This window comes from Semicossyphus pulcher, unplaced genomic scaffold, assembly GCF_022749685.1.
Source record: "Semicossyphus pulcher isolate SPU_LCO1_2020_fin unplaced genomic scaffold, fSemPul1.0.p SCAF_18, whole genome shotgun sequence".
NCBI classification, from domain to species: domain Eukaryota; kingdom Metazoa; phylum Chordata; class Actinopteri; order Labriformes; family Labridae; genus Semicossyphus; species Semicossyphus pulcher.
In genome coordinates this window covers 13,403,438-13,420,116 of record NW_027211691.1, presented here as the reverse complement: position 1 = coordinate 13,420,116, position 16,679 = coordinate 13,403,438, and the positions used below count along the sequence as shown (strand labels likewise).

The following is a 16,679-nucleotide window of genomic DNA, read 5'->3' as shown; positions in this document are numbered from 1 at the left end:
GAACATTTGAATAAAGGGATGAGGATTGTGACGGGGGCCACACAATGTGACAACACGGCGAATGAGAAGTCCTTGAATCAACCGAGGCCGAGCGTGCTGCAGCATGGAATCCTTTTAACAGGAGTTAAAAATGGTTCAAATGTAGTGAATTTCTCAGAAAGAGAATTTTTCACTTCTTATGAGTACAGCTACAGGCCTCTTTTCTGAACTCATTCAGCTGAGCAGGTCGACCCTCTACTTCTCTTTTTGCCTCCTTCACCCTTAATTCACCTCTTACCCCCAGGCCAAAACCATAACCCCATGAATGGCTGCGTGACCACACACACACACGCAGACAGAAAAATGCGAAGAAGCTGCAGCTGAGGTAGATCCACAGAAGGGGTGAGGAGCGATCGAGGCGGCTAATTCAACAGCAGTTATCTCTCTCTCTCTGTGTGGTTGTGTGTGTGTGTGTGTGTGCGCAGACTTAAGGTGCAATCTTGTGCAATCTCCTTGCCCGGGGTTACACATATGTACTTTAGCACCAACGTGCCGAATCAGCCACCCATCTCTCTGATTGATGATCTGAGCGGTTGCATCTCGTAAAACTCTGGTCTCGCTGCACACCTGGGATCCTTACGCAATCCAAGGTGAGGCTGTGTCTCGCAAGAGGTGGGGAGGATAAAAACAACATATGAAGTTCTGTTGGCATTAACACATGCATATGGTAAACTGGCTTATCCAGATTCACAACAGTGATATAAACCCTTTGAGCCAAAGTCTGAGGTAAGCCATCAAACAGATGTCTGATTCAGTTGTAAAGATAATGATGCTATTTCTCAGATGGTGAGGACGGAGCAGTTTACAATATACATCCATCCATTGGACAAAACATAGGCATTCATTAGCCTCCTAATCCAGATGTTGAAGCATAATTCTATTTTAAAACAACTTGACTCTTATTTTCTTAGATTTGGCCATTATTTCTGAGAGTGTAGCACACAGCAACATTGTTAATAGAAGGGTAGAGATTAAAAACAGCTATCCTGCTTTGAATGCACAATCTGTTGACAAGGGACAAAATGTCTGGTGTTGGAAGTGTTCTGGTTTATGTTTGTATTCTGAGTAGTATTGACCAATCACGTTTGAGCAGGCTTTGGTTGTATGCAGGAAAACACTGCGTGGAGAGCTATGGGTTACACATATGTCAAAATGCCCTCTGGGATCCCATCGGCTAGGATCGGACCATGTTTTAGCTTTTTAATAATCTAGAAACAGATATTTGCAGAAGTACAGACAGTGGTGTTTTTTCTCATCTTAAACTCAATTCTACCGTCTGGAGTTGCTAGTTGGAATGCAGGCAATGACCAGCAGATCGAAACTAGAGTCTTAGATCCTAGATCTAGGCCTAGATCTCTGATATCTGGATATTGGCTGGATATTGGATATATCATATATATAGCTACACTAGAAGCCACGGAACATTGGGCGCTGCTATCAGCGGCTAAATCATTGTTAGCATATAGCTAATGGTTCCAAGATTGTCACACAGGTCAAACAAATAATCTTCAATAATCACTTTATTTCTCTGTAAAATATGACAGTGAAAACATAGAATGTGTGTAGCACTTCCTCCTTGGTCAAGAATATGGTGCATTTATAATAACAGTCAGTATGGTGTGTCCAACTGGAACCAACCAAAGGCTGTCCCATTTCAAAGGCCTTGAACAAAATTATCTATAAGTTACACAACGTTATTTATGATAGCTAGTTAGCCCGCTAGCTGCATGTTGCTAGGCAAAAGGAGCGGCATTTGAGGATGCAAGGATAAGGGCGGGAACAACTGGTGACGCAAACAGGAAAGACAATACCGTCTCATTTCAGTTTGGCCTTAGCAATCTACACAGGCTACGAATGACACAGCCTCTGTCGACTGACTCCTTCAAAGGATGGAGCCCCCAAATAGGGCACGATCAGCCTTGTGTCAATGTGTCATACGGGACTATTCCCTGCCATTTATTCACTGTGGTTGCAGTGAAAAAATAGTCCAATAAGTGGAACGATATTTGCTCATAAGACACACTGTCATAGATTCATGTTCAGAAGTAATGAAGCATTTTCTTTCCCGACTACAGGAATAACTTGACCGCAAGAACATGTGAACAACACATACATTCCTCCTTCTTTCCGTCATAGCCGCATCCTTGCTTATACACTCGTGTAATTGCAATAGACAATCAGATGCCATCTTTATGGGTGCATGGTACAACTGTCACAATGGATAAGGCCATGATAAAGCGCGGCCGATAAGTCCTGTCAAAAGAGCTTACGACATGCAAACGCTCGGCTCACCACCACACCGTGTTGATTCTTCCACTGAATCAGTCAGCGAGAGACGGGAGTCCTGCTCTTAGCAGATGTCGCAGCACATGCGTCGCCCTCATCCTGACATTGTTCATAAGAATTAATGAAGGGTGGTGGTGGCGGCTGCGTGGCTGTTTGTGTGGGTGGAGTGGGGGTCGTGTGTCTTATATGGTTGGTAAACTCAAGGTGACAAAGGTGTTGGGAGATGATGAGAAGGTGACAAGGGTAAAAGTTGAACACTTAATTCTTAATGGTGACTTTAAGGTCCCATACACTAAGGGATGACAGTGATATTGCAGGTTGATTGCATATCAGAGTGTTTTAGATTGATTTGGTAAATCTTCTGTCTTGCAGACAAGTCTTGCATCCGTGTCGGACTGTATGATCTCAATTTCAGGCATGTCAGATAATATTATAAACAGACCAACAATATAACCAGCAAACATCAAACAAGCATTGGCCATAGCCCTGCCATTGTTCATTTTCAAACTAACTGTATTGACTGGGGATGCACAATATACACGTTATCGGTATCTGCAGATTATGGTTTGAAAATGACATATATCTGATATTTTCTGCCGATATTTTCCGCCCATAAAACAATGCTTTAATTTTGCCTAAATGCTCGATGATTCCCTAATAAAAGAAAAGAAAATGTTACAAACAAATAAATATGGCATTTTGTACATAACCTTTAAACATAAAGTAGTGAAGTAGTTTTCTTATATTGCCCAGTGAATGTGTACAATTTAACAAGCCCTGTATTATGTTATTTCTGCATCTGCCAGTGGGCCATTACAATAACGGTAGGCATGATATCAATTCCACTACAGGGGAGACTTAATGTTCTCTGTAATTAGGTGGAAAAAAACATGTGCCTAATATATGGGTATCGAAATTGGCAATTGGCAAAAAGGGTTGGAAAATATTGGCATATCAGATATCGGCAAAAAATATTGTGCATCCCTAGTATTGACAACTGTATTTGTAATTGCCGATCATACCAGCAAACACATCGTATAACATACAGTCCTGAATTTCTCACACTGTCAGATTCTTTATGAAGGCGACTTTTTGTCTACAAAACTCTGAATTATCCGTCAGCATGTGCGTCCAGAACCCCTTCTTTGACAACCAAACTGACTCAAAGATGTTGATGCATCTTTCTCATGTTTCATAACAGTCACCATCCTCAGAGTTTCCTGGCAATTTGAAAAATTTGGCCTTAAATATACTGTATGTTCACTAACAGGACCACGGCATTGTTAAAGTAATAAAGTACTTTATTTGGAAAGTGCTAGGTAGGTGGGATGACAAGGGGTGGAAGTAGCGCAGGATGAAAAAGGGGGTCGAATGGGGTCGAGTCAGCTGGAGCTGTCCGGAATCTGGTGGCCGAGACTCAGGGTGGAGACTGATTCAGCATGCCCCGGTGGTTCCTATGTTAAGATAGCAGAGAGGAGAGGAATGGGGTTTGGGGAGGAGGGTTTTGAAAACTGAGACAAACAGGGGAGAAGGAGTTAGGCAGGCTTATATGTGTGCACACAGGGGATTCCATTAGGGAGGCACAGGTGTGAGAGCTAATGAGATGCAGTTGATGGAGTAAGTGAGGGAGTCATTGTGCTTTCCTGAACTTCCTGAACTGAACATTCTGGCCCCACTCACAATCAATTTTAGCCCTTAAAGTTGAGCTGAAACAGCATTTCGAGAGTATCTAGCTTCCGTATCGTGACGTATTTCCGAGTGAAACAGGACATGCAGGCGGGACATATCGTTAGAGGGATTTGATCGTTGACAAGTGGGCGTAGACAGACGTTCTCCACAGCGCAGTAGCTAGCTAACTGACCGAGCGTTCTTGGTGCTCTGCGGCTAAATGTTGCAGATTGATTGGTTGATATTGTTGGTGCTAACTTACGTAAGCACGCGTGAAATTTAGTTTTACCAGGAAAAAAAAGATTGGATTTTGATATAAGAATATGGAGAAATTGATTTTCTGTATTTTTGTTGGCCTATGTTGTCAGATAGATGCATAATATTACCGGGGATGTGATCTAAAAGGATTAAAATGACATTTTTCATTTCACCTTGACTTTAAGTGAGTAACCCGGATGCCATATAAGCTTTTAGTTGTCCTACCTGACTGTTGGATTTGGTTTCCCTTAAAGTTTGATTATTTCTTTTTCTATTGTGTTTATTTTTTTGATTGTTTGGAGAGTAAAATATCTGGTTTACACTATGATAGCAAGAATCGATCAATTAAGTGGGTCATTTTCAAGACTGTATTGTAGGAGACACTGCATAGTAAACACTGCATGGTCACTTTTTTCAGTTTAGCTGTACTTATAACACTATTTGCTACTAAAATAGCCAAAAATAAATGATCTTAAAGAAGTTTTAACAGCTCTGTGTGTGTGTGTGTGTGTGTGTGTGTGTGTGTGTGTGTGTGTGTGTGTGTGTGAGAGAGACAGAGAGAGAGAGAGAGAGAGAGAGCTCCATGGTGAGAGATGATCATCAATAAATACTGATGATAACCTTAATGACCTTTGACCTCTCCCTCACCAGGCGGTGAGATGATGTCAAAAGTCCATCAGGCTGCCGGGGGGCAGGGGCACAGTGGGTAACGCGGGTGGGTCTTGAGTGTGGCTATCTGAGGTCGAACCCTGCAGAGTGTCGCACCCCTCGCCGTCAGAAGTTGGTGGGAAGGTCGCCTCTAATTGGTGCCTCCGTCCTGGTTACCTGCTGTGACTTCATCACTGCGTCTGGCTTTGACTGCACACAGGTTAAAGCGGGGAGGGACCTGACTGTGACTGTACTTCTTTGAGATTCAGTCAGCACATAGCTACATAAGAAGTAGATTCAAATGGTAGCACTTATTATACATATATGTATGAGTACTATTAAGAATAAAAGAAAATTAAAGCAATTCAATTCAATTCAATTCAATTCACATTAAATAAATAAAATGATGACAATGTCAATACAAAATAAAACACTTTAAAAATGAGATTTTGAGTACAGTAACGTTTTAATCAGTTTAATTGATATTTTCTTATGTTTGACTTTTAATGTAAACTTTTTCATCTTTTTTTAATATTGTGTATATATCGTTTTATCAGCTAGAAGGTCACTGGTTCAAACCCCCGGTTTGGGCAAGGTGGGCCTTTCTGTGCGTGAGTTTGCATGTTCTCCTTGTGGGTTCCCTCTGGGGTCTCCGGCTTCCTCCCACAGTCCAAAGACATGCTTGTAAGGTTGTGGAGTAAGGTTGTGGTTGTTGCCCATAGCTGTGGGTGTGAGTGCCAAAGGTTGTCTGTCTCTAAGTGTCAGCCCTGTGATTGACTGCCGACCAGTCCAGGGTGTACCCCGCCCTTCGCCAAATGACAGCTGGGATAGGCTCCAGCCCCCCCCGCGACCCTGAACAGGATAAGCAGTATAGATAATGGATGGATGGATGGATGCATATCATGCATCCCTGCAGCAGAAACATTTGATTTTAAGGTATACTTCCTTATTTCATTATTAATAAGCAGTAATTAGGAGGTTGTTGAGGAAAAACGTTAGTTAATGGCCTAGCAGTTGTAGAATATGGTCATGCTTAATACAATATTAATAAGTGCTTCATAATGACTAATTAGGAGTCAATATGCTACTAATATGCATGCTTATAAGCAACTAATTAATGGTGAATATGTGTACCATAATATAAAGTGTTGCCGTATTTAAGCATATGTGCTATATTGTGAGAAGTTGTACTTAACTATTCAATGTAATTTGTTGTATAGTCTGATATCATATTATGTTGATTGTGCAGTCACTTTCTACTTTAACTACTTTGCTGTTGCTACCTTAAAGCTGCCTGATAAAATGTATTTATTTACACTAGTTATTTTTGTTTGTTGAGTTAAATCTTTTTGTCTCTTATACTTTTAAGTTGCTTGACCAACATTTTGCACTGCTAATCTAAAATGCAAGGAAAAGGAACGCAATTTCCTAATGTGCAAACAACAAAGGATGTATTCTTCCGAAATAAAGTATTTTGTAGGAAAAAGTGCTCACTGGTATCCACCACTGAACTTATTTTAAGTCTAATATGATCCGATACCATGGTATCAACACAAACAGGACATTTCTAACAATTTTTACAGCTCAATTATTAACACCTCAGAAATAAGTCCAACTGCCTGATTCTGCACGCTGCATTCCACCCAAATATTAACATAACCCAGAGAACAAGGGCTTCTTTAACGGCAGACCACAACATAAACTGCCCCGACTAGTCACAAGGCCTGTTCAAATGACTGCGAGCTGTTTTTATCCTTCACATCTTCTTCATGACACTCGCCACAAACGCACAGCGAGCAGTCTTTTGCAACTATATCGAACAACAGCTCTGTCTTCTGGCTGGATATTACGTAAAACAAATTCTCAAGAAGAGCACACAGCGGAAGATCTGCAGAGAAATCAGGGGTCATGAGCTGTGTTTCCCTTTGATTTATTGACACAGTGTGAACATGCTTACATCTGATAACGAAAGCACTGGAGCCACAGACAGATATGTGGAGGAGGAGGGGAAATAACATGGCTGAAATAGGAGAAGAACAAAAGAGAAGCATTGACATAAACACAAAAAAACACATTACCCGTTGACTTAAACTGTCACACAGCCGTGTTTAAAAGTGTTCCTTGCAATGGTAATTGATAAATAAGATGTACTAGTTGAGTCTCATTTTCCTCCTGTTCCTTGTTTATGTATCATTACCTCCATAATATTCATTAACAGGTTCTGCTGCCACAACTTGACTTGTTAATGTTGCTAATAGCAAACATCCAGCCAGCAGCAGTAAGGCTTTCAGACGCACGGATCATTGTTCACATGTCACAAAAAGATCCCTCGGCCTCTGGGTGCTCTTTTTCTCTCTCCACGGCCTCCCTCCCTCCCGTCATCCCTCTCTCTCTCCAGTAGCCCCCGTGGGAGCGTGAGGGTTGAAATGACACACAGTGGCTGACTGTCGCCCAGGGGCCTGGGTTCTGGCCTTGGCTGGCTGGATCTGTGTGGCAGCTGGTGAGCCCGCTGCCCTCTCTGTGGCCTGCAGCATCAACAGTGGTGGTAGTGGGACTGATTGGAGCCTCACTCTGATCTCTGACTCTGGGGCTGACGCTCAACTGCTCACTGCTGCCCACACTGACTGGTGGAGAGGAAGTGGGACAGAGAGCGGGGATGTAATCAGGAACGCACACACAGAAACTAAACTGTCTGGTGAAGTGGCTGAGAGTTGCATGTGAAACATAAAATCCTAAGAAAAGAAACATAAACAGCACAGTCCTCATGTGAGCTGAGAGACCAGACGATATTCGTCAGGGCGGAGACAGCAGAACAATGCGGACTCAGCAGTGACTGTGGTCATTATGGGGTTATGACGTTGAACCAGGAACCACATTTATTTGGACAAACCGTTGAAAATGCATTGATATGGCATGAAGGAAGCTGCTTTTCCTAAGGACACTGCTTGTCAAGTAACATCTTCTTAAGACTTATTTAAACCTGCGACACTTGTTATTGCATGTTCAAGGCTCAGATTAATTATCACCCATCATAAATAGAAACTTCAACACAACCGGGAGAGCTTTCCCTTTGAAAACAAGCACACAAATGAAGAACTCAAAAGGCCGACAAAAAAGACAAAAGACCAACGTAACCATCTCCCATCTTTGCTCCTTAATTACAAAAGCAAACTTCTTAATAATAGTGTTAGCAGGATTTAAGGCTTTAGATATCCTTTGTCCCACCCCCATCCCTTGTTAAAGTCAGCAGCCATACTGAGTACTGGTTATTATCATTATTATCATCATCATTTTTGAAGCATATAAACTGAACTAGACTTTTATTAGCAAGCATTCCCTTAATGGAGTCTCAGTACCTCATACACTAAAACAGAGTTTTTCTGATCTGATTTTCCAGGTTAAACATATATTTTTTAAAAACCAGAAGAGCAAACAGGAGGAGTTCAGGTGTGTGTCCAGGACAAAAACATCAAGGCAGGAATCGTGATCCATAATGGTGGTGCAACATCATCCTCAAATGTGATGATGATGAGGATGATGAGGTGACAGGCTCTTGGATTTGAGGGAGTAATCTGCGCAGGTCTGCTCCAACAGACAGACGAGCTCGTGACAAGTCAGGCTGGGCTGGGTTCGGATAGGGTGGGGTCGGTCTCAGTGGTGTCTGCCGGTGTAAATTCTGTTCCTGAGCACAACTACGGGAGGGAGGTGGTGACGGAGGCCGGGGTGGTGCTGAATGTGGTCGAACCAGCGCGAAACGTTCACGTACTGCTCCTTCTCCTGGATGGCCAAGTCCACCTGGGTGAGAGAGGAGAGGTTGAAGAGAAGAACATCAGCAACCAAATGTGAAAGCTGTGAGGCACTCAGTAGTACAGTAAATGGTATACAGTATATGTTGGAGGAAAGGTGGAGGGCAATATGTCCTAATAATCTATGTAATGTCAAATTTGGTGTATAAAACGCACTTTTAATACATTTGTTTCATCTAAAAAGTCGGCTGCGTCCTATATACCGGTGCGACCAGTATTTTATTGTGTTACGGTGTTTTACCCAGACGATGGCGCTATCCGGTTGTTTAGTGGTGACTCCTGAGTGACTCCACATCTCCGCATTTAACTGTTCCCGGGTCTGAGTCGCTACATCGTCTCCTATTTACTTGATTTACGCTAATGGTTCGTCGTGGACATGCGCCGTCATGATCGCCATTGTAGCTGCCACCCTCACAACAATCAACATTACCGTAGGCTGCCGGCTACTGGTAGCTAGCAGGATTGCAAACTCGACATGGCGAAAACAGAAAGTAGGCTGTAATTTGTGTGCATTTTGAATGTGTTTTTAAATGAAAATAAATTGAAATAGTGTTGAAATCACTTGTGTAGATGTTTTTATTAATAAATAGCTGTGGAGAACCATTTTCCTTCTGGGATACCCCCCAAAACAGACTGCGTCTTATATTCCAGTGCGACTTATATTCCGGATTTTACGGTAATTAAACAAAGTTTTTTGAGATCTGTTATTGTTGCACTTTTTTTCTTAATATTGCTTTCACAAAATATATATATATTTTTAAATTTCAACTGTCTTATCAAATACTGATACAGGCCTTTAAAAACTGATCTGCTGAACCCGGTGAAGCTTCGTTTATGTGAGATTGCACTCCCCAGGAATGAAGATGCTTAAGCTGCACTGATTGTAATAGCAACTATTCATCAATCACAACATTATTACTCAGGCCTCCACAGATCTTTAATTCATGCAAAGAAAACAAAAAAGACCCTCTGTGGGGCACTAGTCACATTCACTTGCAGTACCCCAAACTCAGTACATGATGGCTAAAGAATAAATGGACAGTAGGGCAAAGCTTATACTAGCATTCTAGGAACTGCCTGAGCTTGACAAGTTGGTGTCAAAAAGACAGATTGTCCCAGTATTTCACAAAGCAGGTGGCAAAGTACAATGAAAAAGCAAAACACCAGAATGAACTGGGACGTCCTTGGAAAAAAATCTTATTAGGCGTTTGCTTTTTCATCACCTCATTAACTAGAATGTGGAAATTCCCCACGCAGACAACACTCCAGCCTAAAACCATTCTAGCATCAGTCAGCTTTAATGTTTGTGTAATGTTGTTTTCCATGAATTGAACATCAGGACAGGCGCTGGTTAAGGGTTGGGCTCGCTGACCCCTGGTCCCCGAGGTTAAAAAGCACACTGATTGCAAACCAAAGTGACGCTCCTCTGCCTGGTGGCGGGAGGCAACCTTCCATCTCCGCCACAACCACTGACATCTCTCAACATGTGATCCCTCCCTCCCTCCGTCTCATTCCGTCTTTCCCATTTCTGGAATCACTGTTTTTTAATCCTTGAAGGCATAACAAACTTGCTTGCTCCTGGTCCGAGGCTAAAGATATCACTTTGTGCCACATCACTTTATAACGAGAAGTGAGAATGTGTTTATAACCCGTGTGTTTATTGCCAACTTGTTCTTACCGCCCTTCAGCCATATGACTGGTCTGATTGTGTGTTATGCACAGTGACAAATTGCTTATTAAAGTTGTGGTTTGACTGAAGTGAGCACTGATAGGGAGGGAAAAGGATGGATGAAGGGATGGGTGGATGAGTGAGAGAGTCCTTGGTAAATGTACGGAGGCAAAACAAATAAATCACATTTACCAACTAAGAGGCAATCCCACAGAACTTTGGAAAATGGAGGAAATTCTTAAGTTTTACATCAAAACTTTTTAGTGTTCGTCTTTTAGTTTAACTTACTGTTTGTTAAATAGTTATATTTCACCTAGCAGTGCACCTAAATGAAACAGCTTATATAAATAATACAAAAAAACTAGTTATAAAACAGCAACTCTGACACTTTGAATCTAAAGATGATCCGTTTTTCTTTTGATTTTAAACCATTACATATGTACAAAAATGTCATTTCACAACAGCATATTACGTTACAGTTTCAAGCAATGCATTACAGTTTAAGTCATGTTTTTTTTTCTCGTTAATGACACTAGGGAAGCTAAATGAAGTGACAGCTTAAGGTGCAGAAGTGATCGAATGTACTTACTATGAGCGGATGTATTCCATAGTACATGAAAACATCAGCTAAGGTGAACTGGTTGCCTGCCAGGAAGACCTTGTCTTGCAGGTAGAGGTTGAAGTCCTGCAAGAATAATAACCACAACATAAGCAGCTATGCAAATGAGGTCATTAATTTATGCAGTATGGTATGTATTTCTACGTAAACAAGGTTGTGTTCACATAAGAGATGAATAAATTATAGATGAAGCCTCCTTTAAAAGGCGGTTGTGCTCTTATTGGTCCTATCATGACCTATTCTGCATTAAAACAAAGAAAGTAAAACTATCATGTAGATTTATCTTTATGTAAGATGTAACTGTCTTGATGGACACTACGTCCTAAAAGAGGGTACGACAGCAGGTTCATTAACCTATATATCTGTGGGTGCGTGAGTCTGGAGCTTGCGTGTGTCTATGTGCTGTGCTATGTGGGTAGGAATAATATGTAACCTGAGGGGGTATAGCATCTCTCCCCATGACTGGCGACTAAGCACAGATGCTGTACAAAACAGCACAACCAAATGACTACAACTCTAGCTTGCAAATCTAATGAAGCTGTCCTAAACTTGGGCATCATGATGTGTGTTTCTCAGTCCATGTCTGTGTGTGCAAAGTCGTGCATGGAACTGCTGGTCCCAGGGGAAGGGACCATCTTTAGCACTTGTACATTGTGCGAAGGGAACACTCCACGCACACGGAGCATCTTGGGGGCAAATGGAGTTATTGTGCGGCAAGAGTGGGTGATGCCAAACTAGGCATGAAGACTGCAGACTTCCTCCCCTTCCACAATCAGATCCTTCATTTTCTTAGCCTACAGCCATGGAGCTGATGCCCAGTCGAGCATCAGAAGAGGGACAGCTCTCCAGACACCCCAACCCAGCACATGGAGCTCCAAACCTGGGTTCTTCTGTACCTGACTTTGTCTTCACTGTACACTCTATGATTGGCACATTCAGATAAAACAATGCTGGCAGTTTGTAGAAACTTGAACAGGCAGAGTTAAGGGCCGACTCTTTCAGATATTAAAAAACATTTGAGGAACTATGAAAGAATTATTTTGTATGTCTTACTTTTTGCCCTTCGGGTAGGTCATGTTGAGACTAGAAAATCAGTTATTCATTCTCACAATACACAGAAATTGGAAGAAAAAATACTCCACAAGATATATCTGTATTACTATTGCGATTCACTGCAAATACCTTTGCTCATTACTTTCTAATGTGCTTTTCCACAGCTATTGTTGACAGTTGTATGGTGTCATAATGGGATTGATGCAGAGACGATTTTCTATTGTTATTTGATCCAGATACTGTGACAGTACAGCACAGTTTACTGTCCCTGTATACTGGCCCTGAGTATGTAGGAAACCAGCATTGTAGATGCCAGGGCTAAACACCTAAAAATAGTTAAGTCTGAATAAAAGAAACGTTTGTTCTGACCCATTTGTAGTTGGCTGTATGCTGCAAGTCACTGTGTACCAGTCTTATTGGTTTAAAAGTGGAGTGACAGACTTTCACCAACACTTCTCTTATACCCCTTTCCCACCTAAATTTAGCATGTTGACACGGGTTTTTCAGACCCGGGAAGAGCTGCTTTTACATGCCTATTGTCTTTTTTCCCATTGCCAGTGAACTATACTCCTTTCGGTCTCTTTTCTGCTGAGTCACCGTCTGACGTCAGAAATGCGCCCGCAACAGGGTTAGTAAACAGTGAAGATGTTCCGGTGGTACGGTCTTTATAGTCCATTTATGAAGTTCGGCATAACTAATTTGGAAGGATGTTCGAGCGCTGCTCGGATGGAGACGGGCGGAATTTGGAGCTGAGATGACAAGGAGTCGCCGAAGTTACTGACGGAGCAAAGCATCGCGCCGGAAAGGGGGAGGAATTTAGCGTGTGGACACAGGTTTTGTGTTCCCATCAATGCCGATCGGAGCCGAGGCGATAATTCATTTGACCCGGGTCTGAATGCCGATTGTAACCTTTCCCATTAAGCAAAAAAGCCAGGTGTTAGCGGGTGTTAGTGGGTTTTTTGACCAGTGGGAAAACAGCTTTAGGGCCAGATTGGCCTTGTTTGTTTATCTTCACATTACATGAATGATATTCACTTCCAAAACAAGTCTCAGCTTGAAAAACTACAATATTCATATCTGCTCCCTGGAGTGAGAAAGTTTAAGAACTCCTGCAGTTGACAGTTTTTATCTCTGGATAATTTAATGGAAGATGACTAGTGTGCTTGAAAGAAGAGTGTTAAGGACGGAGCTAAAGCAGCAGGACAGGACAGGGGGCCACCGGGCACCACAACTGAGCTGCTTAGGGCGACTTCCTTGTGTAAGTGGCACCATTAAAATATTTAAGAGGCCTGTCCAGAAAACATGCTGCCGCACAGCATGACTCCTCAGCCATGCCACAACAGCGTGTCATGCTGAGAAGTGTGCGCGCACACACACAAACACTTCACGCTGACACAACAGTGCCAAGAGGCGCCTTGCATCCAGCAGACCAGTGGCTGGTGATCCATTTCACGCTGACTGGCGTTAGGCACATTAAAGCATTTTTCTCTGTCGCATGGGGCCATGTCACTGAAGGGCCATACATCAGTCTGTATTCCTGTCGCTTTTGCCTTAAAAAGATACACACACACACACAAACACAGTGGCCTAGCTGATGAAGTCGTGATGCTGTGGCGCCACTCAAAGGCAGGGTATGATTTTTAAAACTTATATCCTTTTGAAAATGTCTTGAAACCTAAAATAAGTCTCACTACCTTCAGGATGGTTTTGATGTCTTCTTTTGAGCAGCCATCCAGCTTTGTGACTCTGTGCTCCAGCCACTGCTGCACCACAGCCCTGCTCTCTGCAGAGTCACCCAGCAGCTCTGGGCGCTTGGCTTCTTTAACTAGGTGACAAGCGATGGTCACCAGCCCGACCATTGGAGGTCCATTATTGTTTTGTAACACAGGTACCTACAAGAAGAGGTGTGGCAGAAAGAGGCAGCAAGTGAGATGGAGAGTGAGAGAGAAAAGGACAACAAATTTGATCTTGTCCAAGTTTTAACTTGGTAAGACTTGTTAATTAGGCAATCATTTTAACAACTAAGACATGACATTTTACTGGACTTAATTTGCACTTCCTTCAAACATGATACTTCATTGTACAAATGTATCATTTTGTTTTTCTATTTCTATTTTATTTATTCTTATTACATGTCTTTAACAGTAGCCGTACTGCTTTAGGTTTCTATTCCCATGTTCATTGTTTTGCACCAAAACACTAAGACTAATTCTTGGCAATACGTGGCACTGGGAGAGTGTCCTTAATGCATTATCATCTTCACTTGATTGAAAAAAAAGATTAATTACACTAGTCTTTAAAAAGGGGACACACACATAACTCTTTCTTTAATAATATAATTTTAATTATTTTAAAGATTTACCCACTTAAACTCTTATCCTACCCCTTCAGTCACCAATAGTTAAGGTTGAGGTCATTTTGCAGTATTTCAGCACAGCCACTCCTCCCCTCATGTTATTCCTCTGTATGAGCATGCGCGAAGCATGGAGCTATTCCCATTGTGCTGAGTTGTGGAAATAAGACAGCTGGCATGACATATTGCTATGATTTGCAGTGAGTGTCTGCCTAATTGTTAAAAAACATCCCTGCCCATCATCTGATAACACAAGGTAGATATGCTACAAAAACTGGCAATATGTTCAACACACATGACTAGCTTGTTAGCATCATGTGGCTAGCTACGCTGTATCAATTACAATAGCTTACAGGCTTCCAATAAAATAAAATGACGGTTTAAAACGAACAATGTGCGCTACAAAGATAGCGGTTCATGTCACCTTTTTATCCCCCTGTGTGCTGTACTTGTTCGGCTTTTTCAATCCTAAATATTTCTCCAGCGATGATAGCTCCCGTAACGCCATGTTTCTGAGTGTCGGAGGGGGATTGCAGTGTGCGTGTCACCTGATTGGATAAAACTCTCTTCTCCCGCCCACTTCAATCTGACTAACTGTAGAGAAAACCAATCAAAACACAATATGTCAGTATTTCATTATATTGCATCAGTGAATAAGCACTATCTCTTTAATAAAAACCCACCATCGTATTTTATTATATTTTTTAAGTGATATTATAATTTCCTTTTTATACATTTATGTTGTGCACATGTCTGCATGTGCATATATATTTTATTATTGACATACTGTTCTCTTTTACGAAATGAAATAACACATAATGAAATATAATGAAATGGAATAGAATAAAAAAATCGACCATGGGAAAACGTGACTTCTTACTAAGTATAGCCTACAAATAAATGATGCTTGGGACCAGAGACCACAAACATTTACATCAGTTTTGAGAATAGTTTTTTTCCCACATTTTGAAAAAGGCTTTGAGGAAGCAGATTTTTAATTGCAAATTGCTCATTTTGATCTGCCTTGTAAGAAAATAAGCAAAGATATATCTTATTCCTGTGTATACATATTCAAAGAGTATATATTGTTGAAGATTTTGTTTTTTGCTGGACAAAAATCGTGTAAACTGCAAATAGATTACGTATTTTTTAATCTATTTCACAATGGAAGTCCTTCTCACAATCACACATGGTAGCTTCAAAGCTATAAGATTTTATTTGAAAGGTTATAATGGATTCTTAAATGTATGCACAGATTACATTAAGGGCCAACCAGTATGACAAAACTACCATGATTTGATGTGGTAGACTGTGTGAAAAATAATAATAATAATATGACACTTGCTGCAGGAAACTCAATTTTTTTATTTAGAAACACATAATGCACATGCCAACAAACCCTATTGGGACATGTCTTTATTGGACATGAGCATATCCCAGCATTCCTGAGGTTCAACTCTGTAATCCCAAGCCCCCCAGCAATCCTGCCAATTCATAGTAACATACCTTTTTTCTTCTAACTTCTACATGAGGGTTTATGGTTACATGGAATCAAATAGAGTGAAAGCTTTGGAGTTTCAGTCTTAAATCCTGCAGCAAAGTTTCCTAGTCCGGTCTGTCTGTCTGTCTGTTTCTGCAGTGTGTCCTGGCTGTGACATTGTGTGTGTCCTGTCTGTTTGCATTTGCACTGTGCCTCTACAATTTCTCCATAATGAAATGTCACCTGTCAGTCAAAACTGGGCTTATTAACTATATACTGTCCGAGGGTGTACGCTCGTGTGACACCATAGAGACTGACAGCTGGGCTGAGGTGTCACACTACAAGCTTTGCTTTCATCCCCATCGGTCCCGCTTTGTAACAGCTCACCTGGATGACAAGGCTCGAGGTGATGTCATCAGCAATACAAATCAAATTCATGTTTTGGATTCTTATTGACCTTATTCATACTTCAATAGAATATAAGAGATGTAAAGTAAGGGAGACAGTAGTGAGTCCAAACTGAAGCTCAGTGCTGCAAGTTCATGTTCATGATGTCTTCATTTGCTTACAGTGAGCAAATGTATGCCAAGGTAGAAAAGGTTTTCACATACGTAAATAAATGTAGGAATACTACAATTCAAAAACACTCCTTTGATTTAGTTCAATTCAAATTTCAGAATAAAAGTATCCTGCCACTTTAGTAATATACAGCATATTTTTATATTGGATTATTTTTACTGATCCATTAACTTGTTTTGCAGCAACTCATGGTTATATTATCCTTTATTAAATAGTTTACC

The 16,679-nt window shown here is 41.3% G+C and overlaps 1 protein-coding gene across 1 annotated transcript; it reads right to left on the bottom strand.

Annotated features, from left to right (window-relative positions):
• Window positions 1–6,813: 6,813 nt before the first annotated feature.
• On the bottom strand, window positions 6,814–14,912 carry eef1e1 (eukaryotic translation elongation factor 1 epsilon 1). Its single transcript, XM_069667467.1, has 4 exons — window positions 14,824–14,912; window positions 13,741–13,938; window positions 10,964–11,059; window positions 6,814–8,694 (listed from the first exon to the last, which is right to left on the bottom strand). The coding sequence occupies exons 1-4, from the start codon at window positions 14,905–14,907 to the stop codon at window positions 8,551–8,553; spliced, it is 522 nt and encodes a 173-aa protein (XP_069523568.1). The 5' UTR covers window positions 14,908–14,912; the 3' UTR covers window positions 6,814–8,550.
• Between the last annotated feature and the right edge of the window lie 1,767 nt (window positions 14,913–16,679).

What these genes read in the sequence shown, in the direction of transcription:
- eef1e1 (XM_069667467.1), bottom strand. Translation starts at nt 14,907, where the DNA reads ATGGCGTTACGGGAGCTATCATCGCTGGAGAAATATTTAGGATTGAAA. An exon ending in GCACACAGGGGGATAAAAAG is followed by an intron (nt 13,939 to 14,823) that starts GTGACATGAACC and finishes CTCTTCTTGTAG; the next exon opens with GTACCTGTGTTACAAAACAA. An exon ending in ATGGAATACATCCGCTCATA is followed by an intron (nt 8,695 to 10,963) that starts GTAAGTACATTC and finishes TCTCTCACCCAG; the next exon opens with GTGGACTTGGCCATCCAGGA.